General features: G+C 36.9%; 1 protein-coding gene across 1 annotated transcript in view; it reads right to left on the minus strand.

The window, feature by feature from the left end:
- Positions 1-1,061: 1,061 nt before the first annotated feature.
- The window catches only part of LOC149180879 (calcium-transporting ATPase, endoplasmic reticulum-type-like), a 34,222-nt gene continuing 8,478 nt past the window's right edge, over positions 1,062-26,805 (minus strand). Inside the window, exon 4 of the mRNA XM_089414019.1 lies at positions 1,062-1,619. Coding sequence (XP_089270145.1) covers positions 1,062-1,619 — 558 coding nt within the window. The remainder of the gene's footprint in view (positions 1,620-26,805) is intronic.

Here is a 26,805-nt window from a genome sequence, read left to right on the forward strand (position 1 = left end):
AGGTCGCGGGTTCAACTTCGCCGACTTGCCCATTATTTTTCCACTGCGCGCCAATAAGTCTGACCTTTGGGGAGGGACATGTGGCAGCCTCCAAGGTTGCCACTTGTCCCCTCCTCATCAGTCCATCCTCCGACTAGTAATATGAAGCCAAATCACCACACCATTAACCAACCACAATGCGCCACTTGGCGAGTTCTTACTGGACATTGAACATCCCTTTGACCTGCCCAGTCACCTACCATGTCATCAGTATGGATTGTTGACTATGTAGTGACTGTACCTTTTTTTTCAAAAATTCTTTTGTTTGGCAAAGCGGACAGAACGTGATATCTTCCTCATACGAACTCGGTTTTGAGTGAAACAAGTTGCGTTGGGATCATATCACCGAGACGGACGCAATCATTCAAGTTTTGAGTGATTCTGAGCACTTTTATTTTTGAGCTAAATATTGAGCACCTGATCAAGATCATACAATGGAAAGTCATTTCAGGTCTCGTAATCTTGATCCATCATTGTATTCATCAATGCATAATTATTTCAGATCTATGTGTCAACTATGGCCCTTACAATGCAAATATACTTCATATTGAAGTATTCATCAAAAACCCTTTCACATGCACACTTAGCACTTTGATCTTCACCTTCTTATATAGTTTAGCCCTTATCCAATACCACGGGTCAAAACTACACTAGTGTCGGTGGTAATCTTTGACGGGATCAATATTTGTTGTCGTGTTCATTACTATGGGTCAATACCATGGTAAAGACCCCTAGTATTTAGAATACCATGGTGCAAAAACCATACGAGACTTTGCTTCACCAAACTCGCGTATATACGCGACTTGGCCTTGACGAACTCGCGTATAGATCTTCAAATATTCACTTGTATCAAACTTCTGATTCTGATCTATAAACCTTTGTCCCATCATTCTGTTATTTTTTCCTGTCATTATGTTATTTTGTTCCATCACTCTGTCACCTCTGAACTGACCTGTGTATTCATCTACTTACCATATACTTGTTCTGTTACAAGTGAGTTGCCATCAAGGACAACATATGCATCATAATGCCAACAGTCTCTTTAAATCAACGATTTCATTTGTCATAGACTTGATGAGTTTTTGTAGACCTTCAACATCGAATGCATCTTTAGAAGACTTCTTTTTTGGATCTTCCTTTTCCTTTTTTGCAGCTTTCTTTTCATCAGACACTGGTTTCTTTTCCAAAGACAAAATGTGTTTTTCAACAGCAATGGCCTCTTTCATGTTGTCAGCTAATGTTATTTTATTGGCCCTGTCTACAAACATAGCAATGTTAGTCGATAAATCACTAATATACCATTCGATTAATACCTCATCGCTGGGTTGAGATGTGTCTGGGATTTTATTTAGCAATTTATTAAATCTGGAATTGAAATCCTTGACCTTTTCATTTGGTGAGATTTTCAAATTAGACAGTTCATTTATCAAAGTTGTAGTCATTTTATCATCACCAAACTTTTTAAGAAAATCTTCTTCAAAAGTATCCCAATTATTAATCAAACCCGCAGGAAGAGAAAAGTACCATGAGGTCGTTGATCCTTTAAAGGTGTATGGGAACAGTCTACAGAAAACATCTTCCTAATTGACAACGTTTAAACTGATAGCGAGCATGAAATTATTAATGTGTTCTTCAGCCGAAGTGCCGCTTTTTGGATTGAACTTCGGCAACCATTTTTCAGGGTGTTTAGGAATCGGATGTAAGGGAGGTGTCATGGAAACTGCCCCAGGATTATTCCATGGCCTTCTTGAGTTTGGATTTGGATTTTCCATTCTTGGATTTCCTGTGGGAGTTGGGATAACTATAGGATTTGATGGAGTTGAAGTAGTAATAACAGTAGATGATGAAGCTCCAACTGTAGATGAGTAATTTGATTGAAGGGAAGAAGTAGATGAGATGATTAGAGGATGATCAGATGATGATGGTGAAGAAAATGTGGGAAATGAAGGTGTGACAAGTAAGGGTGATGAGATACTCTCACTAGCAAAAGAATCTGAACCAGAAGTGAGTTTCTTCCTGGGAAAAGGTAATGGGAATTCAAAAGGTGGAATCCAAGCTTCTCACTTTTGGAATGAGTTAAGACTCCTATAGATCTTAATGAGGAATTAATACTCCCTTTAGAATATTTAGGTTGATCAGTATGTATTTTAGAAAGTGAAAAACTACTCAATTTTTCAATAAGATTTTCAACCTCAGGAATTTCAATTGGTTGCTCAGGCTAAGGAGTATGAACATAATGCTCACTGTTTAATTCCTTTTCAAGGCTATGATATCTATTAGATGGTTTAGTAATCTCATATCGAGGATTCAGAGAAGAAGATCTGGAAGTTGTAGGTGATTTGGGTGGGGATTGACTCTTAGAATGATTTGAAGTTTTTGATTTAGATTTTCTTTCCATTCACAACCTTAGGCCCTCCTTCTAGCACCAAAAATGTTGATCGAGAAAAATTTCCTAATCAACATTTGGGGAAATCCACCTAGTCAAGACCTGTAACTTAGATCTATATTTGTTGAAGTGGTGGTTCCGACTAGTATTATGGGACTAGTTACCCTTTCACACAACAAGTGTATAATATAGGAATAAATGAAAGATAAATTATAACTCGAAGATATGTATTACATACATATTAGTCTAATATAGTCTAAACTATAAGCTTATTAACTTAATGTACCTGGGCTTTATTGAGTTAACATGCTTTTAAATTTTTCCAATGTTACTTAGTAATATAGATCAATAAGTAAAATTGGAAGTAAATCCCTTAAATGGTGAATGTAACTCGATTAAGTACTTAATCAGAATTAGATTTTAATGACAACAGACATGTAAAACTCAATGAATCATTCAAAACTAAATATCGCTTTCATTAGTATCTTCAATAGTGAAAAATACCAAATTTGATTCAATACACAAGAATGAATAAAATAAACAATTTCTTTTGAAAAACAGAGACAGAAGAAATCCAGAATAATAGTACCCAAGAAGAATTATGTTATGCCTTCTCTAGAAATGCTTGATGGTTCCACATTAAAATAAAAGATCGCTTACAGACAGTAGTGCACATATAAGTGTCTTTTTTGAATTCAAATCAAAACCCCTATCTCATAATTGAGATGGGTATTTATACATTTGAAAGAATAACAATCCTCCCTAGTTTCTCAACTAAAAATTACATAAAAGGAAAGCCAAACAATACATTAATATCCAATGGATAATCCTGGCCTAATCTTAGCAAATCTCAGAAACTAAATCTGAATCCGATTCAAACAAACTTTGAATAAGCCGAAGGGTTGTTTCCAACAAATTCCCCGAATAGCCTTTTCAACAACCTCTGTCTTTCTTAAGCGTTGTAGTGGTTTCAACTGTCCAATTAAAATCAAAAGTCCAAAATCTTACAAAATCATCCCTGGGATTATCCCTTCAATCCAAATAAAATAGAGCAATGAGCTTTTTATTTAAAATTAACTCGAATCTTAACAAATCATAAAGGAAACCATAATAACAGCCTGAAAACCATAAACCAGTGATTGTTCAAACTTTATAGCAGTGTTCAAACCAAAGCGTGACAAGTGGAGGACGTGGATGGATATCAGAGGTTTTATGAATCAGGGGTTTTGAAATGGTCGCAACATGACACACTCTGCAAACTTGTGATATAGCGGATGCCGCATCATATTAAACAGTTACGATAAAGCACATCGGATCTGAAACCATATCGATGATTGGAGATTAGATCTTATCAGAGCTGCCGTTTCAAAAGTTCTGATATGGGGACAGATGTGATTTTATAATTAAATCGTTAACTTAGATCAAGTCGGGTCCGCATATCGGAAATTGGAACATATCAGAGATCGAAGGTGATATGATATCACATATCCGAGATGAGAGGTTTTGACCAGTGACACATAACAAAAACGTCAATATGGTATTTCTCCTATAGGGTTTCATTATATGTGTTGTGTGTTATATATATTTGTGAACTTTGGTTAAAAGGTTTCCAAAGTATTATTACAATAGTTTATTACTCTGACAATGGATTATTATTCAAAGGCCCGATTTAACTTTGGTTCAATATAAAAAATATTAAAGTCACACGATATTATAAATCTTGGACTTGGGAGCTATTTGATTCATTTAGTCTCATTAATGAATTTTAAAACAAAGTTTAAATTAATCAAAGAAACTTTGAATAAGATTAAGGCACACTTAAAATAAAAGAAATCTAATTAGGTAAAAATGAAGTAACCAATGATTCAAAACGCAAATGCAAATTTAAATAGGGTGTTAGAGTAAGTTGGTTTTGACTTCTCTAGCAATGGAAGACCTCAACAAAAATATTGGGTTTGATTCATCTTCTTCGTGATGTATAAAAACAATTTGTAAGCATTGCTTATTGGAATGCAGGGGTTTTTGGAACAAGATAGACTCTGGATGTTTCTAATATTTTTGTAAGTTTTCTTGTGTATTTGATTTCTTGTTTCTTGGTATTTCTATTCATTTCATTGATTTTTTGCCTTGGATTGTAATATTTGAATATTGAACCTCTAATTGGTGTGTTATCCATATGGAATTGATGATGAAAACTCTACCTAACTATTATCTATTTGAAAACGAGGGTCAAAGGACTCAACCAGTGAGTTTATATAGGCGTTGAAAGCACTATATCAAAATCTATAAAAGAGAAAATCTTAGTCTAATCAAAGGATATAACATATTTAATTAATTTATGAGATGAAACAATGGATAATGATATGAAGGCATAAGTTCGTCCTTTGACTCTAGTTTCCATTTCTCACAAACTTCTATTTCACAATTTTCTTTTTGTTATTTTCTTTCCGAGACAACTTCTAATATCACTCTAATACTATTAAATGTTGCAAGGATATTTTTCTTGAATTTCTAATCTGTAAGGTATTTATGCCTCCAATTTTGAGGAATTAAATTAGAACTATGATACACATCCACTCTCACAAAAATAACATATAAAAAAATTCAAATATTATGCTAATTATATTATTATAACAATAAAAACTCTCCATTTAAGCATCATATTGAGGTAAAATGATACCTATAGCTCTTCGTTTTTTAAATAACTTATGTCCAAGAGGGTTTATGTTTGATTCCTTTTTTCAAGAAAAATGATTTCTAATGTCTTTCATTCATTCCATGTGATTTGGTGACCTCTATATGAATTTATTTTGGTGCCGAAGAGTGGGTCTAAGGAAACAATCTATTAATCCATATTTGCTTGAAGAGATAAGGAATATTAAGCACATTTATAGATTATGGAGCATGAATAGAGAAGGGGAGTTGACATGGGACATGCCAGTGACATAGAGGAAGAACATCAAGAAGAAGAGGTAGAGCCTGAAGAAGAGGGAGTTGAATAGAGATTGGTCAAGGCAATCTTGGGAGATAGCTCCACACCAAAATTAGAGGTACCAATGTAGGAAGGCAGCTTGAATGTTAAATATTTGATTGATTGGATCAATGCCATGGAAACATATTTTATGTATGAGACTGTGGATGATAAAAAAATTGAAGTTTGTAGTGAACAAATTGAAGGGCCTTGCATCCCTTTTGTGGGATGGATTACAAGATAAAAGAAGGAAGAAAGGAAATCTAAATATCAAGAGTTTTTATAAGATGGTGGCTAAATTTAAAGGTAAGTTCATGCCAAAACATTATTAAACTAGTCTTTACAAGAAAATGCAAAATATTAGACAAAAGGGAATTTTGGTAAAGGGTTATACATAATAATTTTATAGGTTAAACATCATAGCCATTCATATTGAAGAGGATCACATTTGCTTGAATTTTACTTAGAGGATAAGGATTTGTTGCTCCATTGATCTCGCCTCAAGATCGATTAGACAGTGTGTGACAGATGCAAATGAACTCTCAAAACCTAGTACAATCACCTACCATTCATCCCATCAAAGAAGACAAGAGAGGCATACTTGCATCCCACACAAACTGATGAAGTTTGCAAACCTTGTAGAAGTGTCAGAGACCCTACTTTAGTCCAAAGGTCCTGCTCCAAGATTATCAATATGATCATCTACACACATGCACTGGCAAATATGACAATGTTTGCCTCTGCAGAAAGTAGGTTAGAATGCATAAAAAATAACAAGATTGCATTCATATAAAAAACATGGGATTCAAGAGAGAATTAAGGATTTCTTTTCATTAATCAAAATGATAAAAAAAATACATAATATCTTGATGCACCAATTGGCTCTTCTCTAGTCCTCGACATTACCATTCCCTTTACTTACAATAAAACTGGGTTCATCTCACACGCAAGAGAATTTCTGGAATAAATCCACCATCATCACTAACCTATTCTCTTTCACCCTATCTCCCCTTTAGAGGGTCTCATTATATAATATTTTAGTGGACTCAGGAGGATGTATCTAGACACCTAGGGCCATGAGAAGTTAGGAAACTTCTCTAATAATTAACCCCCAACCAAATCAATAACAAATCGGTGTTGGGCCACCAAATTTTCACCTTTATCACCATTCTAAACACCCAGTTTCAGTCACTTTACCGTACTTCTTTTCAAGTTTATTACCCATCTTGTTGTGTTTCTTCATGAATGTGCCACATTAATATTACGTGTTAAAGTAGTTAATTATTATGATTTTTCTTTATTTTTAATGAACTGGATAGGATTATTTTTTGTTTTGTTGATGATGGTTTCCCTAGTATTGTTCATGTGGTTCTTATGAAATAACAACAACAGTGGTCATGGTTGGCATCTTTACACGAATCCAAGAGAAATTATGGAACATGGGTTTTGTTCCTAGGGATGTTGACATGAATTTATGTTACCTAATTCAACCCAAGTCAAATCCATTAGGATACATCTCATGATTTACAGTTTGGACAACTCATGTCAAGCAAAATCAAGTGGCTAACTTCAAATGTGATTTGTGGACAAACAAAGATGAATTTGGAAAATCTGCGACGTGATTTTTTCCTCAAAACATCCCAATTATGTGAATCTCAAGTGGTTTCTCCAAAAATTTCATGGATTGGGAGCTACGAGTGGTTCTTTTAGGCATACTTGTCTTGTTGTGTTCGTTGGGTAATGACAATCCAAACAGAGCAACAAGTTATCAAATGAAATAGTTCCAACCTATCCTCACATGGATTTATACTAAATAAATCCTATGTAATCTAATCTTGAGTTGTTATATAACCAATATCTCCCAAAAACAAATAGGGTCAATATTTTGTAATATGTATAAAGTTGTTACAATCTAGATTTGTGGGAATTAGTTTCAATTTTCCCCCTTCTCTTTTCTTGTATAAATGTATGGGAGTAGAGTAAGTTGGGGATTAAGTTAGGTTAGGAATGGATTGACACCATAATTCTTGTAACAATTCATCTTGTATTTTTATTCCAAAAGTATTGCAATATCTACAGGTTTTTGGCTTATATTTGTATTGTTGAGCTAGCATGTGAGTTGTGATTTACCATATCCCTGCTAAGGAGGAAGGGCCATCCTCTTTATAAGGGATCAGTGTGTCAGTAGAGGTAGTATAGTTAATTTATTTTAATTCACTTGTAGGTTATGGCACTTTACTTCCTATTATTTGAATTCATCATTGTTACAAATTCTTGTTGATATACCGATGTTACTATTGAATAAGTTAGCTTTCATAATATTTAATGTAGATTACTCGTGTGTCAATGTAGGTTGTCTCTAGGATCGATCATTACTAACTTAGTGTTATTTTATTTATGCAAGAGTGAATTTCAAGAGTGTTACTAACTTAGTGTTATTTTATTTATGCAAGAATGAATTTCAATTCCAACATTGTGTGCAGTGAGTTATTTTTATGCGAGCAAGGGTTTGACAATGTGGTTTTCGTGAGTTAATTTCCATTCCTTCAAGTGTGAAGAGTGACAACATGTTTTGGTTTGATTGTGTGCCAGTTCTTCTAGAAGAAAGCTTAGCATTAGGAATTAGTGAATGTCATTTAGCAATTGCTACTTGCATACACTTTGCAGGATAACCTTGAATTAAAGGACTTACCCTGGTTGATAATTTGTTTTTGAGTGAATTGATTTGTTTTATTAAGATAATTTATTCACCCAACATTTTGGTATAGTTTCCATGGAGGTTATTAAGGGCGCAAGAGCATAATTGGAATTTTTTATTTTCATAGATGCATTGTCCATGAGTGTGTTAGATGTGTTCCTAGCTTTGAGGTGACAGGGTGGTAAGAAAAGAGGTAAGAACCTACACATTGCTTCAACAGACTGAAACAGGATCAATCTCATAAAGAGTTGGGACACATGGTTTTCATTTCCTACAGTTAGACTTTGTTCCAATAAATTTCATTCAAAGTAGGAACTTTTTTCCCATGTACTAATCCATGTGTTGATAGAATATATCAGCTAGCTGAAGACGCTTGTTGAGCAAGGAAGAAATTTTGCTTCAAGGTATCTCTCAGTGAGGAGTTTGAGACAATCATTAAGGAACAACACTTTAGCACAAGATGATTCTGTTGAGATAGAAAAATCAGCCAATGGCGAAGTCACGAGGGCAAAAAATCGTAATTTGTTTGAAAATTTTAAAACTGATATCATTAGCTCTTTGTCTTCACAATTGGATGTTTTGCAAGAAGAATAGAAGTAGGCTGAAGTTGAAAAATCACATTTGATATTTTGCTCCAAATGTAGGAATAAGAACTCCCTGAGAGAGTGTCCACTTAAAAATGAGAAATTATGTGGCATTTGTGAGCAAGATCACTCAATGAAGCATTTCCCATGGTTTCCAGGATTAAAAGAAATATTCAAGGAATTAGGCGAGGAGATAGGGCTAGCATATTTTATTGGATATGAGAAGCCAAGGCAAGTGTGACTGATAGGTATAGCTCAACTATCATAAGATTTTAATACTTAGACTAACATGTATAATCCTCAGCAGGTTCCTCAACAAATTCAAAGTCCTGGAGTTCTTTGGAAACCTCTTATTCCTCCTCTGGTTCAATACCCCATTGCAACACCTCCTCCCACATTTACCCACTTTTACAAGCTCTCCAGGGTAAACATGAGATGAGTGTCACTACGATATGAACCGACATCCAAGTTCCACTTATGGAAGAGGGGCCTACAAACCGACAACAAATTGATATCCCATAGGGACTACATATCACTCAGGAGCCTGCAACCACCCCAGTTGCTCAATCCCTGAGTTGGAATTCTTTTTCACTAGGCTTATCCTCCAACCACACCCATAAGAATGCATGCATGTGGTTATGAGCCTCCAACCACACCCATAAACCTATTTTCATGCAGTTATGACCCAAATTTTTCAGTTAAGCGAATATGGTCGTGAGATTTATGCCACGTTTTCAGGCAAGCCTCTGAATCGTTTCCCAGAACTGATTGTAACTTTCTAGAATCATGATTAAGATGAAAACAATTCCAAACATTCAAACTTGAACAAGATCTTGATTAGGACATGCCTAGTACACAATAGACATTTCGTCAAACATATGGTAAACATGAAAGCTATAGTTCATGAATGCATATTTGATCATAAACTTTTGAATTTCATCTGAGAATCACCAAGAAGGCTCCAAACCCTCTCTAACTAGATGCAACAACACTCTTTAGTCCGTGCAATCATCAACCATCCAGTACTTAACAAATCATGAACACGAGTTGTAGTTAGAGCACATCATATAACCATGTATATAAATAACATATAATGAGAATAAAGACCATAGAAAATTAGCCATAATATCCATATGATAACCAGTACAAGTGCTCATATGTCACAATAGAAAAATAGCTCATATTATCATAAGCAAATGCCAACCAAGTCAGTGACTTCCACGTACCACCCAACCATAGATTGGGTTGAACCAAATCTTTCTTTCATCCAATCACCCCAGTGCCATATTTGAAGCATGAATGTGGGATCACATGGGTTAAACCAAAACAAAACCAACCAGGGATTCCAGAGGCCAAACTTCCTCAACCCTCAAGCAAAGTGATCTAACCTATACGGTCCATAAATCACTACCATCAACCAGATCAGTATCTACCCAAGTTGTCCAGGACTCCAGGAACTAGTAACTAAACCCACATCCTCTAGGGAACCTGAGTTGTTCCAAGGCTCCAAAGCATTTGTCCCAACCCCAAGGCTCTAGGTACTAGTAAATCAACCCAAAAATTCCATGGAAACCCAATTTTTTCTAGGGCTCCAGAGTATTTGTTCCAACCCACAGCCATAGGGAACTTGAGAACCAATCAAAAAATCCAAGAATTGGGAATCCACTACACCATGGTTATCCAGGAAATGGCAAGGCAATGTGGAAACCATTGTCAATCCAGAAAAATATCCATGCCAATGACAGCACATAACTAGGGAACCGCATGCATATACCATGCATCCAAAAATTAATAAGGAAATCACACTTGCAACCTATTACCTGCAAAGTATCCTTGTTGTAGTTTTTGATCCAATTGTCCCCTTGCACTCCCTTGCTTTCCTTTTCTTTCTTTCTCCAATCTAAGCAAATTCTATAGTGCTCCAAGAATTCTGGAAGTGTGCAAGAGTGTATGAGAGAGAGAAATGAATGGAGAGATCTAAAACCGAACTAACAAAATTTGTGAATTGATTCTCTGATGCCTTTTTAATATTGATGTCTCCTTTTTCTTCATTTTACTTCATTTTTCCTCTAATTTCCCTTGCATAAAAATTTGTGTCTCTTCACCTTCCCTTTCTCCTATTTTCCTTTATTTTCATAAGTAAATTCCAATTATTGCCTCCTTGCCTTTGCCAGTGGCTTTTCTAATTGCCATATCCATTAATTAATCATAAGTGATGCCTACTAAAGTGCTTTTCCCAACAATTAGCTTGGAATATGTGTCCCATGACATTGGTCTTATTTTATTTACATGGAAAAACTAGGGGTTGTTACAAACCCCTCCCCCTTGGGGGAACACTGTCCTCAGTGTTTAATGATGCTTATAACTAGCAAAACATGCTTCCCATGGAACTTTATAATACAACTCGATGCAACATTTACATCATACCAAATTGTTGAAACCATGAACACCATACTGCTTATTGGAGCTTTATAACACAACTCGATGTAGTATTTACAACATACTACTTATTGGAGCTTTATAACATAGCTCATTGCTTTATTTACAACACACGCACACACACACACATATATATATAACAAAAACACATATACCAAACACATATTCTCAACCAACAAATAAGGAAGGATACAAAGCCTGCATCTGATCATCCATCTCCCATGTAGCTTCATCGGGCCCAAAGTGCTTCCACTGCACTTTAACTTGCTCGATTGCTCGGTTCTAAAGCATGAGTTGTTTCTGCTGCAAAATGCACTGAGGTTCTGGCTAGAATTCTCCCTCTGGTTCCACCTACAATACAGACCAATCAATCACATGATCAGCATCTTGCACATATCTCTTGAGCAATGAAACATGGAAAACATCATGGAATTCACTGTTGGCAACAGTGCATGTCGGTAGGCCACTGGTCCAATCCTCTCAAGGGTCTCAAAAGGCCCACAATATTGAGGTGCACGCTTGTCACATAATCCAATCCTCAAGGAGATCCTCTTGGGCTTGATGTGCAAGTACACATGCTCCCTAATCTGAAACTCCTTGAATGTTCTATGTGTATCTACATAACTCTTTTGATTGTCTTATGTTGCCTTCAAATTCCTCTTAATAACTTGCATCTTGTTGAAAAATGTAACTAGTGTCGGTCTTCATAATTGTATTTGAGTCATGATGTATTATATTTATCAAAATAAAGAAAAAAAAAAATTATTATTAAATAAATTTACTCATTAAAGCATGGGTTTCAAGCTTGGGTCAATTATTTTTAAGGTCAAATTCTCCATTGAAGACTTCTAGGATTTATGACAAGTGTCCTTGTCCATGTCTCATTGTAAAAGACCCTTCTTGGGATTTATTTGTCAAAGAAGAAATTTATTTTATTATAAAATAAGTCAATTATCCCTCCTCCACCAATTCGGCCTCAAACTGCACAAGTCGGCCTAAAATGGGGGGCAGAAACACTATATAACGGCAACAACTTGACCTCATTTGTCACTCATTCACAACAGATTTGATCAGCAACTTCTGGGGCCAAAAAAAAGTGTGAATTCCAAGGAATAAGAAGGAAAAGGATAGAAAAGGAGAAGAAGGTCTCTCACAAGCATAAGAAGTTGAAAATTCTCTCTCTTTTTCCCACATGTGTGAAGTTGTGAAGCTATTGGAGGGGCCGAAATTTTGTAGTTGCTGGGAGGCCAAAATTCTGAGGCTTCGAGTGAAGTTGGGGACCAAACATTTTGGGTTGATGTTGGGTTGAAGTTGTTGGACAAGAAGACACTGCTGAAGTGTGCTAAAACATATTGGAAAGCAAACTTGGTGTAGGAGGAAGGTCTATTGGTCTAGGGTCTTCGTCTATCTCATTTGAATTACTAAAGGAAGAGTTCTTTATTTGGTTTTTCTCTGGCTGTGCACCTACATTTGGTGTCCTTTCTCTTCGTTTTTTGGTTTTGGTAATTTCTTTATGAACTAAGATAAAAGAAGAACATAAGAAATATAATAATGATTCAAATAAATCGTAAGTAATTATCAACAAGAGAAAATCTTTCTTCCTTTCCGATTTTCTAACACGGTTTCAGAGCTAAGGTGAAGAAGAAGGAAAAAGGAAGCCTGAAGATATATTGAATAAAATTAGATTGAAAGAAGGTCATTAAGGAAAAGGATTATATAAAAGGAGAAGTCTATTATCTACAGGAACTATGTCAAACTCAATGAAGGGAGAAAACAAATTAGAAGGATCCTCCAACTATAGAGCCTCGAAAAAGAGATAGATCTCATCCTTAAGAAGAACAAAGTTTTGGATCTACTTCTAGGAAAAGTTAAGAAACCCACAGGTGAAGCAAAGAAAGCAAAGTTCAGAGAAACTAAAATCTTGGCCATGAACTTAATAGTGGATGGATTAAAGGACAACCTCATTCCATATATATCCAACATAGATTCTACTCAAGAAATGTATGAGGCTCTATCCAAATTATTCACAATCAAGAACATTGGTAAAATTTCAAGCCTCAAGAAACAATTAATAACTATTAAGATGACAAAGGATGATATTGTGGCATCCATATTTATAAGTAAATCTAGAATCATAGATGAACTCCAAGCAATAAATGAAATTTTTCCATAAAAGGAGCTCGTAATCACTGCTCTTCTAGGTCTACTAAAATTTTGGAGTGCTTTTGCATCAGGAATCAACAGTTGGAAGGATACTCCAACTTTCCAACAAATGTGGAATGCAAGCAATCAAGAAGAAGCCATAATATCATTAGGAAGAAACAAGAAGGATGATGAAGAAGAGAACATCTCAAATGCCTATTTTTCTCATCACAAGAATAAGGGAACCTTCAAGAAGTACAAGGGACCAAAGAAGAAAGTAGACCTATCAAATATTGAATACTACAATTTTCATAAGATGGGTCATTATAAAAATCAATGTCCAGAGAATCCAAGGAATGTGAAGAGAGAAAGAGAACATGTGAATATTGCTTATGAAGCTCCACCTAAGAAGAGAAACACTGAAGAATCAGAAGTCAAGGACTTACACTACTAAATCCCCTCCCTTATCCTTCTTAGTCTTCTATTTTTAAAGTTTTGAATTATTCTCCTTTGTGTTTTGATTTATAGAGTTTGTAGGCCTAACATGTCTCGTTAGAAAAATTTTGAATTATTTTGATAAGTTGTAGGTTTCCCTCAAGATTGGACTAAGAGGGAGCCTCCACCATTTTTCCAAAAGATAAGAATTTTGTTCTTTGTTTCATCTTTTCATGTTTGCTTTCCTTCTCACATCAAAATTTTGTTTGTATTATGTGCTAATAACCTTTGTATTTTCCTTGGTTAGGAAAGCCTGCTAAATACTCTAAGGTTATGGAGGAGACTTCAAAGGATAGAATTTCAGTGACAAAGGAAGCCCTTTAGGAATTGATGCCCTATAAGGTTTGTAAGGAACAACTCAATGTATGTCTTAAACATTGTTATAAAGTTCTCTTCATGTAAAAGGTACAACCATTCTTCTTTTAAAATTCCCTCTACATTACTAACATCGTCATGTCTAGGGTTTTAAATCACAAAGACTCTTTTTTGGGTGATTAATCATTGATTGAATCTACCCACATTATATTATCATTATTGTGGAACCCTAAAAAGGTTCACTGTAAAACCCTAACCTAAGGGTGTGTCAATATTGATTATGAAACCCTAGTCTATTTAGGGTTGTTTATAAAATCTAGAAAACCTATTCATTTCATGTTTAGCGTTTTGGTATTGTTGTGATAGAAACCCTATTCTTTTAGGGTTTTCTATTAATATTTAAGTTATGTATTGAAACCCTGGATATTTAGGGTTTGGTGAATTAAGGTTTGTGAAAAAAATCCTTGAAAGTAAGATTCTAGGAATGAAGCCATAGGTATATGTTCGTATGTTTTATCGAAACCCTAGACCCATGAAATTCATTGTGTATCTAACTTTGATGTATTAATTTTTGTATCTAGGGTTTACCTAGTAGAAAATATCATGAAATGCAAAGGCATGATTATGAAATCCTAGAGATGTATATGCGAGTATGCTAACCTAATTTTCTTTGCTCATGTTTTAGTTTGTAAATTCTAGGGTTTATAACAAGCCCTAGTAGATATTGATATTATAGGATATGATGATATTATTTCCTATATGATTTAGTCTAGGGTTTGCAACAAACCATAGTAGAATTTAACATTGTTGAAACCTAAGATACTTGGTAGGATTGTTATTAACTTATGATATCTAAGGTTTTGAGTCTCGAAGGTGGGATCTAGGGTTTGCATTAACTCATGATAGAGTCTGACATGTAAATTCTGAAAATTGGTGAAACCATAATGTTATGATTAATATCTTGATTAAATTTCTTTAAGTTGTGATGATGAAATCTAGGTGATTATGAACCTAACTAGGTCTAGGTGTTTATATAGAGTCTAAATGCTTCCATTATAGTAACATGATTTTGGTATTGTTAACTTCATGCTTCTGTATGTTTGTATTTGGTTGTACTTGCCATTTAAGTTTTGTAGGTAAATAATCTTGAAGATGATGAAGATGTTCATATAAGCATGATGATGATGATCAATATTACCTTGATGTTCATATGTGCCTGCTTGGCACATAATCTGATCTTCAAGGATCTCCTCTTGGCCTTGATGTGCAAGTACACATGCTCCCCAATCTAAAAATACTTGAATGTTCTATGTTGATCCACATAACTATTATGCATGTCTTGTGCTACCTTCAAATTCCTCTTAATAACCTACATCTCTCATTCCATCTTAGCCAACATATCCCGTCCAATCACAACCCCATTCAAGAGATCACTCCAATTTATTAGAGTATTACAACTCCACCCATAAAGAGCCTCAAATGGACACATCCTCAAGGATTCCTTATATGCATTATAATATGCAAACACCAATGGAATATACTCTCCCCCATTCTGTTTTTTATGCATGACATACATCCTCAACATATCCTCAAGAATCCTATTAACCCTCTTTGTCTATCCATTTGGTTGTGGATGATAAGTTGTACTAAAAGCTAATTTTGTCCCCAAACCTACAAACAACCCTGTCCAAAATCTGGAAGTTAACTTGGCATCTCTATCTGAAATAATCTTCTTGGGAACACCATGCAACCTCACTATCTCCCTGATGAATATATGAGCTACCTCACTAGCTAAATTTGTAGACTTCACTGCAATGAAGTGAGCTACCTTGCTCAACTATTCAACCACAACCATGATGGAATCATGATGTCTCAATGTCCTCGGAAAACCTGTAATGAAGTCCATGGAAATGACCTTCCACTTACATTCTGGAATCATAATAGGTTGTAAGAAACCAGTTGGATGCTTACACTATGCTTCCACCTGTTGACAGTCCAAACATGTTGCAACAAACTCAACCACCTCTTTCTTCAAGTTCAACCAATGATAGAAATTCTTGATTGTTTTCAAAGTCTTCTAATGTCCCAGGTGACCTGAATACGACTAGACATGAAACTCCCTCAAGATAAGCTTCTTGATCTCATTTCTATCTGGAACATAAATCATGTTCCTGAATCTGACCAAGCCATCTGTCGTGAGGTGATAATCCTCATCCCTATCACCTTCACCCTACGGCAACCTCTGCTTCAGCTGTTGTTACCTCTCATCATGTTTCCTTGCCTGCAAGATGTGCTCCTGAAAATATGTCCCATATGAACTCACAACTAAAATGTGATTCACTTGCATTCTCCTACTGAGAGCATCTGTAACCCAGTTCTCCTTTCCCTTGATGTACTTGATCTCAAATTCAAACTCATTGAGGGTATGCAACCATCTAGCTTGCCTAGCATTCAGATTGGGTTGGTAAAATAAGTACCTCAACCCACTATGATCACTCATGAAGATGAATCTCTTGCCAAGAAGATAATGTCTCCACATCTTCAATGCATGAATGATAGTTTCTAACTCATGATCATGAGTCACATAGTTCCACTTGTGGTAATTCAGTCTCTTTCACTCATAGCATGCCACCTACCCTTCCTACATCACGACTCCACCAAGTGCTTCCTTACATGGATCTATACAAACTACAAACTCATTATCAGGATCTGTAATCTTCAATAATTGAGCATTTGTAAGCAAATGCTTCAACTACTCAAAATGAGTTGCACACTCCTCAGTCCATTCAGATTTCTTCCCTTTCCTCCGCAAGGATGTAATAGGATAGAAAATATATGAGAAGTTCTTGATGAACCACCTATAATCACCTGTTAGTCCCATAAATGATTTGAACTCATCCACATTTATAGGGGTTGGCCACTCCATGATAGCTTTGATCTTTTTCGAGTCCACTAATATCCCCTCTTTGGAAACAACATGTCCCAAGTAATGAATCTGAGATTGAAAGAAACTGCACTTGTTGAGCTTGGCATACAATTGGTGCTATCTCAAAATCTCAACACTAGTGTCAGGAGCTCTACATGCTCTTCCTCATTCTTGGATTATATCAATATATCATCAATAAGCACTATCACAAACTTGTCTAGATAAGGATGCAACACATTGTTCATCAAACACATGAAAGTGGCTGGAGCATTAGTAAGACAAAATGTAATCACCACAAACTCATAATTTGCATACCCTGTACAAAATGTGGTCTTGTAAATTTCTTCTTCTTTGATGCGCACCTGATGATATCCCGATCTCAAATCAATATTTGAGAATATTGTTGCTCCCTTCAACTGATCAAACAAATCATCAATCCGCGAGAATGGATACATGTTCTTGATAATCACCTTGTTCAATTGTCGGTCATCAATGCACAATCTAAGAGTATCATCTTTCTTCTTTAAAAACAATATTGGTGCACCCAAAGGAAATACACTTGGCCTTATGTATCACTTATCAAGCACTTCCTTAAGTTGCAACTTCAATTCCACCAACTCTAGAGTGCTCATCCTGTACTATGCCTTAGATGTTGGTGTTGCTCCTGACATCAACTCAATAGAAAAGTACATCTCTCTATAAGGAGGCAACTCTGAAATCTATGTAGGAAACACATCCTAAAATTGTTGCAAAACAAGATACCTCTTCTGGACTTCATCATCCTCAACATCCTTCCCTTTGTCACTAGAAATATGAACTACAAACAATAAACATCCTTTCTGGCAATTGTGCTTTGTGTGCATAGCTATAACTTTTTTCATCGATGTTAGCTTCTTCTTTCCCTGCAATACTTTCCTTTCCCTGTCATCATCCAAGCACTTAATAGCCTTGTCATAAGATTCTACTTTAGTCCTGTGAATGTCAACCAATCCATGCCCTATTATAAATTAAATAATAGAGCAATGGAACACATAAAATATTTTGGAAACAAAAACACAAAAAATCATAAAACAAGAGAGACATATATATACATGGTTCACCCAATTTGGGCTACTTCCATGGAGAAACAACCAAGCCTTCCTTTTATATTATCCTGCAAAATGAAGAGATACAACCTACATCAAATCCAATGTAATTTCCTCTTCACTCTCACATAATATCCTCTCTCTTTCTTGCATTTTGGTCGTCACTATATAACCTGCTCATCTCTATATTCTTTCCCAACTCATCCATAAACATTTGTAACCAAATCATTTCTTAACTAGCCTTTGTAGCAGCAACATACTCTGCTTCTGATGTTGAAAGTGCAACAATGTTTTGCAATTTTGAAACCCAAATGAGAGTTGTTCCACCTACAATATACACATACCTTGTGGTTCTCCTCTTGTTATCTCTATCACCTACCATATCTGCATCAACATATCCCTGTAAAATAGTGTTTGAGCCTCCAAAGCATAACACTTGATTTGTGATACCTCTCAAATACCTAAGAATCCACTTTGTTGCCATCCAATGATATTTTCTCGGATTGTTCATATACCTGCTCACAAATTCCACTACATGTGCAATATCCGGCCTTGTGCACGCCATTGCATACATTAAGCTTCCAACTGTTGATTGGTATGGAACTTTAGGCATATAATCAATCTCTTCATGGGTCTTGGGACACATCTCCTTAATTAGTTTGAAATGGCTAGCTAAAGGTGTATAAACCGGTTTTTCATTTTGCATATTAAATATTTCCAAAATATTTTCTATGTACTCACTTTGAGACAATTTTAATTTGTGATTTTTCATGTCTCTAGTTATTCTCATACTAAGGATTTTCTTGGTAGCACCCAAATCCTTCATTGCAAATGAATTACCCAATTTTCCTTTGAGCGCATTTATTTCTTGCATGTTAGACCCTGCAACAAGTATGTCATCTACATATAATAGTAATATAATATAGTTGCCATCATTTTGCTTTTTAAGAGAAACACAATGGTCAAAGCGACATTTAGTATAACCTTGTTTAGACATAAACCTGTTAAATTTTAGATACCACTACCTTAGAGCATGTTTTAATCCATACAAGCTCTTCTTCAATTTGCACACTATTTGTCCTTCCCTTTGACCTCATACCCTCCAAATCCCCATGGAGAAAGGTTATCTTTACATCTAATTGCTCAAGATGCAAATATTCTACTACCACTAGACTTAAAATAGTTCTAATTGAAGTCATTTTGGCAACAAGAGAAAATATTTCATTAAATTCTATACCTTTGTTTTGTGCAAACACCTTCACCACAAGTCTAGCTTTATACCTATGTTTTCCTTCATCTTCTTCCTTCAACCTGTAAAGCCATTTATTATGCAATGTTGCTTTACCTGCAGGAAACTTGACTAAGTCCCAAGTCTGGTTATGTACCAATGAGTCCATTGGTGAGCTCCAGTATTGTAGCAATAATGCTACAACTCCTGGAACTCCCTTCTTTAATTTTATCAACCCGGTAGTTCGTAACAAACTTGGAAGCGACGGTGTTGTATGCACAAGTACTAGCTCTTGCCGCAGTTGTCACTTAGTCAGCTGGCACAAGTCCGCTAGGAGCTTAAGCCAACTTCTATGACCTCTTAGAAGAAGCTTTTTAATTGATGGATGAAAGCTAACTTGAAGGAAACTAATCTAATTGCAAAAAGAAACTGAGAGCCAAAAAGAAACGCAAACCCTAGCAAACCCTAATTCTACCAGCTAGTCCTACTGACGCAAAGGAGAGCATGCAAACTACTAAAAGAGATGCCATTACTTCTATGAAGGTAAAATACATGTGTCTAGACTACCTCTATCTGAAGAAAACATATTTTTGTATTTTTGTTTAAGTTGTTGGAGTTATCATGCATGTGCTTCTAACTATTTTTGACTGTGCAGAGGTGGATCAAGGAGGAGAAATTCTTGGGAAAGGTTGGGAAGGTTCATAGAGGGTCTAAGGGGTCCCTAACACCCTTCCAGAGAGTCTCACAAAGTTTGGCTGCCAAGAAACCGCGTTTATGAGCTTCTATAGGAAGTCTGCAGGGGTTCTACAGGATGTTCAGGATTTCTACAGGATGTTCTGTAATTCTTCTACAGGATGTTTCGAAATGGGATTTTGGAGCATGGATGGAGGGAAAAAGATGGAGGAATGAGTATGGAGGTGAAATAAGGGTGTGAAGAGGTCTAGGACTTGGTGGATGAGGCTAAGGAGCGATTGGATTTGTTCAAGGATGGAGGAAGCGATGATGCACAAGAATGTAGGAATTAGGGCAAGGTGGGGAGAGTATGGCAAATGAAGGGTACGAATCATGGACTAAGGGTTGGAGTAGATTATCTGATGGATTATGGGTAGATATAGAAGGATAACAGGTGCTCTGCAAGTTATTTTTCGAATTTAACAAATGAAGACTTGGAAAATCAAGAACCTGTTGAGGGCCCCGAGGTCGGGTCAACAACAAGGGGGATACCCACCCGGTCCGGAACCTGGTTGGCGGCTCCTTGCCTGTTTGGAGTACCGGGTCCGACTGGGGGTAATGGGACCAATTTCCCAATGTGATGGGTGTGTGTGTGTGCGTAGAGTCTGATGGTATTAATATAAGGAAGGGGGGGGAGGATTCTTCTAATCTAGTTTTAATTCTAACTGCTAAATTAACTCTATGCTAATGTAATCTAATGAAGAAAAATACATCTAATCTACGCTAACCCGGGGTGTTTTTCTTTTGTTATGCGATCTAGAAAGATTTCTAACAGCAGCCGGTAATAAAGATCGTTCAACTGATATCAGAATATAAATCAATAAAGATAAACCATTCTGCATAAGAAGTTAGGCAGAGTAGTTGTGAACAGCATATCGCATAATCAGTTTTCTATATGTTAAACATAAATAAATGACCCCACCATACAGAAGTGCCAAATGGTAATACAGACATTCATGCAATAACATACAAAGAACTCAGCCACATATCACTTTAGGAATACTAGCAGAATCTAGCCAAGAGATAAAAGTACCATTTATGACTAAGTTCACTAATAAACTTCAAGTAACAATGATTTATTTCTACTTGTTCTAACATCTGCTAAGAGTACAGAAGTGCAACATCAGTAACAGATATTAAAATGCAAACATAAATAAATCTCGATCCATCCATTCATCAAAAACCTCCTCTGAGGGTGCAGAAGTGCATGTTCTGAGGATAAGTTTTTTGACAGATTTCCGGACCCTTCTCCAAAAACCATGAGAAGGGTTAAATACTACTAACTAATCAATATTAATTACATGAAATTAGGGAATCGGTCTCAAATGACCACCCTTTTACTAAAAGCAACTTTATTTCTAAACTTAAAATCTAATTCCTGACCGTTTCTGTATATTCTCTTTAGTGTTGTCAACAGTGTAATGCTTTCCTGGGAAGAGTCGGCTAACCGCCTTCTTGTTTCACTCGGGAGATAAAAGTGGAAATAGCAGGAGCTGGCACTTCCTTCCGGCAGACCAGAAGATATTTTCGAAAACCTTTCTCTAGCTGGGTGTATTCGACGTGTGTATACTTAGCGTGTCCCAGTTTCTTCTCGAACTGATTTTGCTGTTGCCGTTTTCGGTTTCCGGTCGTGCGAATGACTGAGTGGGTTAAGAGTCGTGCTGCATGGGCAACTCCCTGTGTCGAGAATTTCTTCTGTTCTTTGTTCCAGGTTTCCCTGGAGCATTCTCCTTCTCATGCGCTTCTTTCTCTGCTTCACTAAGTCTTAGCTTCAGGATCTTTTCTGAATATGCTGCTTTTGTGCGCCTTTGACTCTGAGTCCTGGATAGTCTAATTTCATCAGTGCCGGTTGGCTGATAGCCTGGAATCCGCGGTTCTGCTGCATGTGGCATCCATTTTGCGAAAGCATTCTCTCTTTGCTGATTGGCGCTTTCCTCTTTCCTTCAGATGTTTCCTGCATATAAACTTATATCAGTTGCGTGTCTTGCAGTCTACGCAAAGGAGAAGTGAAATGAAAAGACTTGACGTGAAAGCATTAATCTCTAATGAATGCATAATTCTGACATCCATCATCACTTGACTCTTCGATAAATGTAACGCAATCATTCCTAGATACTTAAGCATGTGGTCATTAAATTCTTTCAAGGCGCGCGCTTAATGCATGGGTCTATCGTGTGGTAAGTCTTTTCAGATCGCAGATCGCCGCCATCGCAGATCGCAAATCGCAAATCGCAAATATCGCAAGTTCTCGTTTAATGGTCACGTCGTATAGCGTAATGCTTGCGATTTGCGATATCGCATATCAGCGATCGCATTGCTCGAAGGTTTTTCTTTTAAGGGGTGCGTGTGAGGTATGCGATGCGATGAAAATCGCATCGCAATTTCGCAGTATTTGTTTTTTGCGCTCGAGTTATGCTTCGGCCTTTCTTTGCGATGCGATTTGCGCCTTAGGGAGAGAAATACAAAAACTTTAGAAAAAGTATTTTTTTGGGATTTTCGTTCAGGGTCCCCTCTTCGCTTGACCTTATTGCTAATGTCAAATGAAGAAAGGGGGGTTGTTGGTGACCACAACAATGGCGATTCACTGTGAAGAACCAGTTATCTCTGCTTGTTCTATTGCATTTTCACTTCCAAAACAGAAAAGTTTTCTTATGCCTAAATTTTGTTATGGACAGATAGAGTATTACCTTTTATCCTGTTAATGATGCTTCGTCACAACTTCTTATTTGATTCTGATTGTTTGTTTCCCCTGGGTTATTTTTTGTATTCATACCTAGTCATTACTCAGTCTCCTCAAAGACAAAATAAGGTCTTCTCTGTGCACTGGCTTTGTAAAGTATGCTCATTTGTCGCAGGTAGAGCCTCTGCTGCCCGCAAGCGTCCATAGCCTCGACAGGGTTACCATGTTATCTAGCAATGATCCTTTTTCCTGCTTGAGGTTATTTACAACATTCCAGAGAAAAATCCTTTTGACACTTTTTCTTTCTTTTTTGATTTTTTTATTCTTTTTCTCTAAAGAACAATGTCTTGGTTTGGTGGCCAAATTATGACACAGTCATTCACTTGATTTATACTTCTTGCTGAACAAGCTGGCTCGTGATGAGACCCCTTGTCTTTCGATTGCACAATCTTGAGTCGTTGCCCTGTTTTGGTAGATAGTAGTGGCAAAGTCAGCAAGTTATAATATATGTGATCATGATAAGCCGGCTTGTGATGAGACCTCTTATTCTTTGAGATATAGTGTTTTCTTGGATTGTCTCTCTGGATGCTGCGATTTTCCTTAGCAGGGAGGAAGTCATTGTTTTTCCTTAAGAAAGCTCTGGACGACAATAATAGAGTTTTAAGAACAGCAGTTTTGCAGAGAATACCTATTTTGCTATCGATGATACCTTTCATAGCATTGGCATAAAACAATTTTTTGCCAAAAGTTACTCTCATCCCAGGTTTCTTTGTGAAGTTTGAAACTAACATCATATTCAGGTTAAAGTCAACTCTATTTGTCAATAATAAAAATCAGATTTTTCGAAAAGTTTTGCTATTTATACAAGTGAAATCAAAATTTGATACAGAAATGGTATGTTTCTTCATGAATACTATTTATGATCATTCACAACCAGCCCTATCTATATAAAAAAAAAAATGAAAACTAACATGAAAATTTAAAACTATCCTACAAAAACAGAAGGATGACCTTCTATGGGAAATACATTTTGAGGATTTGTCCGTTTACAGGCAGAGAATCTCTCCTGCCTGTCAAGTCCTGCAACACAAAAGTCGACGGGCCTATGACTTCTACGATTTGAAAAGGACCAAGCCATAGCTTCTGGAATTTCGTATGTTTGCCCTTCTCTTCGTGAGCCTTATCCCACTTCAAAACTAGATCACCCATCTGGAAGTTTTTTCTGGTCTTTATGTTCGAGTCAAAAGAGGATTTTATCAGCGCTTGGTGGTGGGCATGGGTTTTCTTGGCCTATTCTCGTCGTTCTTCTAACTTGATTACCTCCATTTGCCTTAGTTGTAAGGGAGAAGTAGGTACTTCATCAATGTATTGTACTAAGGACAAAGAGGGGATGAGTAAGTGAGTAGGAAGAACTGCTTCTCTCCCGTAAACCAAATTAAAGGGAGAAGTCCCGATAGAGGCTTTCTTGGTAATTCTGTCTGCCCATAAGGTGTTTACCAGCGCTTTGTGCCAATTCTTTTGGTTTTGGTCAACTGTCTTTTTGATAATCCTGATTAGGTTCTTGTTCGTTGATTCAGCCAACCCATTACCTTGCGGGTAGTAGTTGGCAGAATACTTCAGTTTGAACCCTCTTTTGAGCGCGAACTCAGTCATGGTATTTCCAGAAAAATATGAAGCATTATCAAATATTAAGGCCGTCGGCAATCCAAACCTAGTAATGATAAACTGATCTATGAATTCAACAATGTTTTCAGAATTAGCTGTCTTGAGCGGAACTGCCTCTACCCATTTAGTAAAATAGTCGGTTGCAGTGAGGATATACCTATGCTGTTTAGAGGAGTGAGGAACGATCTCACCTATTATGTCCAGGCCCCATTGGCTGAACGGCTGTTCGATGTTAACCGGCTGCAGTGGCATGGATGACTTCTTTTGTTTTCCTGCAGCAGTTTGGCAGACTTGGCATTTTCTCACGTGATTGTACGAGTCTTTGAACAGCGTGGGCCAGTAGTATCCTGCACGTAAGATCTTGTGTGCGGTGGCTTCTCCAGCATAGTGTCCACCTGCTGGTCCATCGTGGAGTTCCTGCAAAACCTTTTCGGCTTCAGTTTTCTCAAGACATCTAAGAAGCACAGAATCATAGTTTCTTTTAAATAAGACATCATTTACGAGCTGGTATTGTTTAGCTTTTAACCTCAGGGCTCTCTTTTTTATGTGATCCAGGTGAAATGGAGCATATCCATTCTTTAGGAAATAAATGATGTCGGCATAAAATGATTCTGCGTCATTTAGGCTTACCTCATACGCGTGTACCTCTTCAGGTGACTCTTCGGGGATTTGCGATGCTCCAGCTAACATCTTGCAGAAGCCTTGGCCTCTTACGATGTGTGCCGGCTTGATTTCCAGGTCGTATTCTTGCAAGGCGGTGATCCAATTCGCTCTCTTTTCGCCCACGTCTTTCTGAATCAGGAGGTTTCTTACCGTCGGGAATGGTACTATGACCTTGGTATGGGCCTTTAGCAAGAAGGGTCTGAAATATTTGACTGCTTTAAAGACGGCATATGCCTGTTTTTCTACGTTCGAATATTTCAGCTCAGCACCTTGTAAGTTTGAGCTAAAGAATGCGATTGGGGCTTCTGCCTTTTCTTTGTTTGCCTGGGTCAAGATCGGAGCATAAGAATGATCTGAGGCAAACGTGTATAAGACAAATGGTTCTGAAAAATTTGGGGTTGCTAGGGATGGAGCGTCGATGATGGCTTGTTTGATTAAGTTAAACGCTTCGTGTTCGTCTAGACCCCATTTAAAGTTTGAATTCTTTTTTATCATTTTTTGTAAAGGAGAAATAATACGTGAAAAATCTGGGACAAATCTTTTCACAAAATTGATCTGTCCTAGGAAAGATTGCATGGTCTTTTTGTTATGGGGCATGGATATCTCGGAAATTTCTTTGATTCTGGCAGATTCGATGTGAATGCCCGATTTGGACACTATGAATCCTAGCAATTTTCCTTCACTCAACGCGAAAAAAGATTTCTTCGGGTTAAGCGAGATTCCATACCTTAAACATCTTTGAAAGATTTGCTTCAAATCTCTGAGATGGTCGCTTCGTTTTTTGGAGTACACAGTTATATCATCCAGGTAAATCACTACTGATTTATTGATTAACCCTTTGAACGCAATATCCATAGCTCTTTGAAAAGTAGCGCCGGCGTTGATCAGACCGAACGGCATCTTTCGATACGCGTAGGTACCCCACTTAGTTCGGAAGGTGGTTTTTAGCTAATCGTCTAGGTGCACCAGCACTTGATTATATCCTGAAATCCATCCAGGAAAGACATCAATTCTGAGCCTGCTACAGCCTGTAATATTTGCTCCATAGGTGGGAGGGGAAAATTGTCCTTCTGACAGGCTTTGTTGAGATTCCGGAAGTCAATGCAGATTCTAATATCTCCGTTTTTCTTCCTAACAGGTACCATATTGGATACCCATTTGGAATGTCTGACCGGGAAAATTATTCTGGCTCTCAACAACTTATTCAGCTCCGTTTTTATCTGATTTTCCAGGTTGGGGTGAATTTTTCTGAGCTTTTGTTGGATGGGTTTCTCGTTATCGATCATAGGGATAGTGTGCTGAATGATAGAAGTGTTATAAGTTTTCAGCTCATCGTAGTTCCAGGCAAAGACGTTTTTGTACTGTCGTAGAAGACGGATGTATGCTGATTTTTCTTCAGAGCTAGGCCTTGGCCTAGATTGACGTTTTGGGGTTTTTCGTCGGTTCCTAAGTTCACTGATTCGTAGTTCAGAGTTGAACTATAAAGTTTGGCATTAGCTGACCTTTTGAACCGACTTTTTAAGTCATACAAATCTTCTAATTTGACCACTGATTTGGGTATAGCGTTATCAGTGCCACTTTGTTGTATTTGGTGGTCGTGAGAGTCCTCGTCGATTATCTGGTTTGAGTAGGATCCTTCGAACGTAAGGAAACTTACGATGTCTGGGTCGTCGTTGAATACTCTCCAGTTGGTGATGTTGTCAGGAATAGACGGTTTAAAAATTAATTCTATCGAAAACCTATCTGGACTAAAGTCT

This window comes from Pinus tabuliformis, chromosome 3_2, assembly GCF_031772625.1.
Source record: "Pinus tabuliformis cultivar Carrire ecotype Pingquan chromosome 3_2, CPIR1, whole genome shotgun sequence".
In the NCBI taxonomy this organism is placed as follows: domain Eukaryota; kingdom Viridiplantae; phylum Streptophyta; class Pinopsida; order Pinales; family Pinaceae; genus Pinus; species Pinus tabuliformis.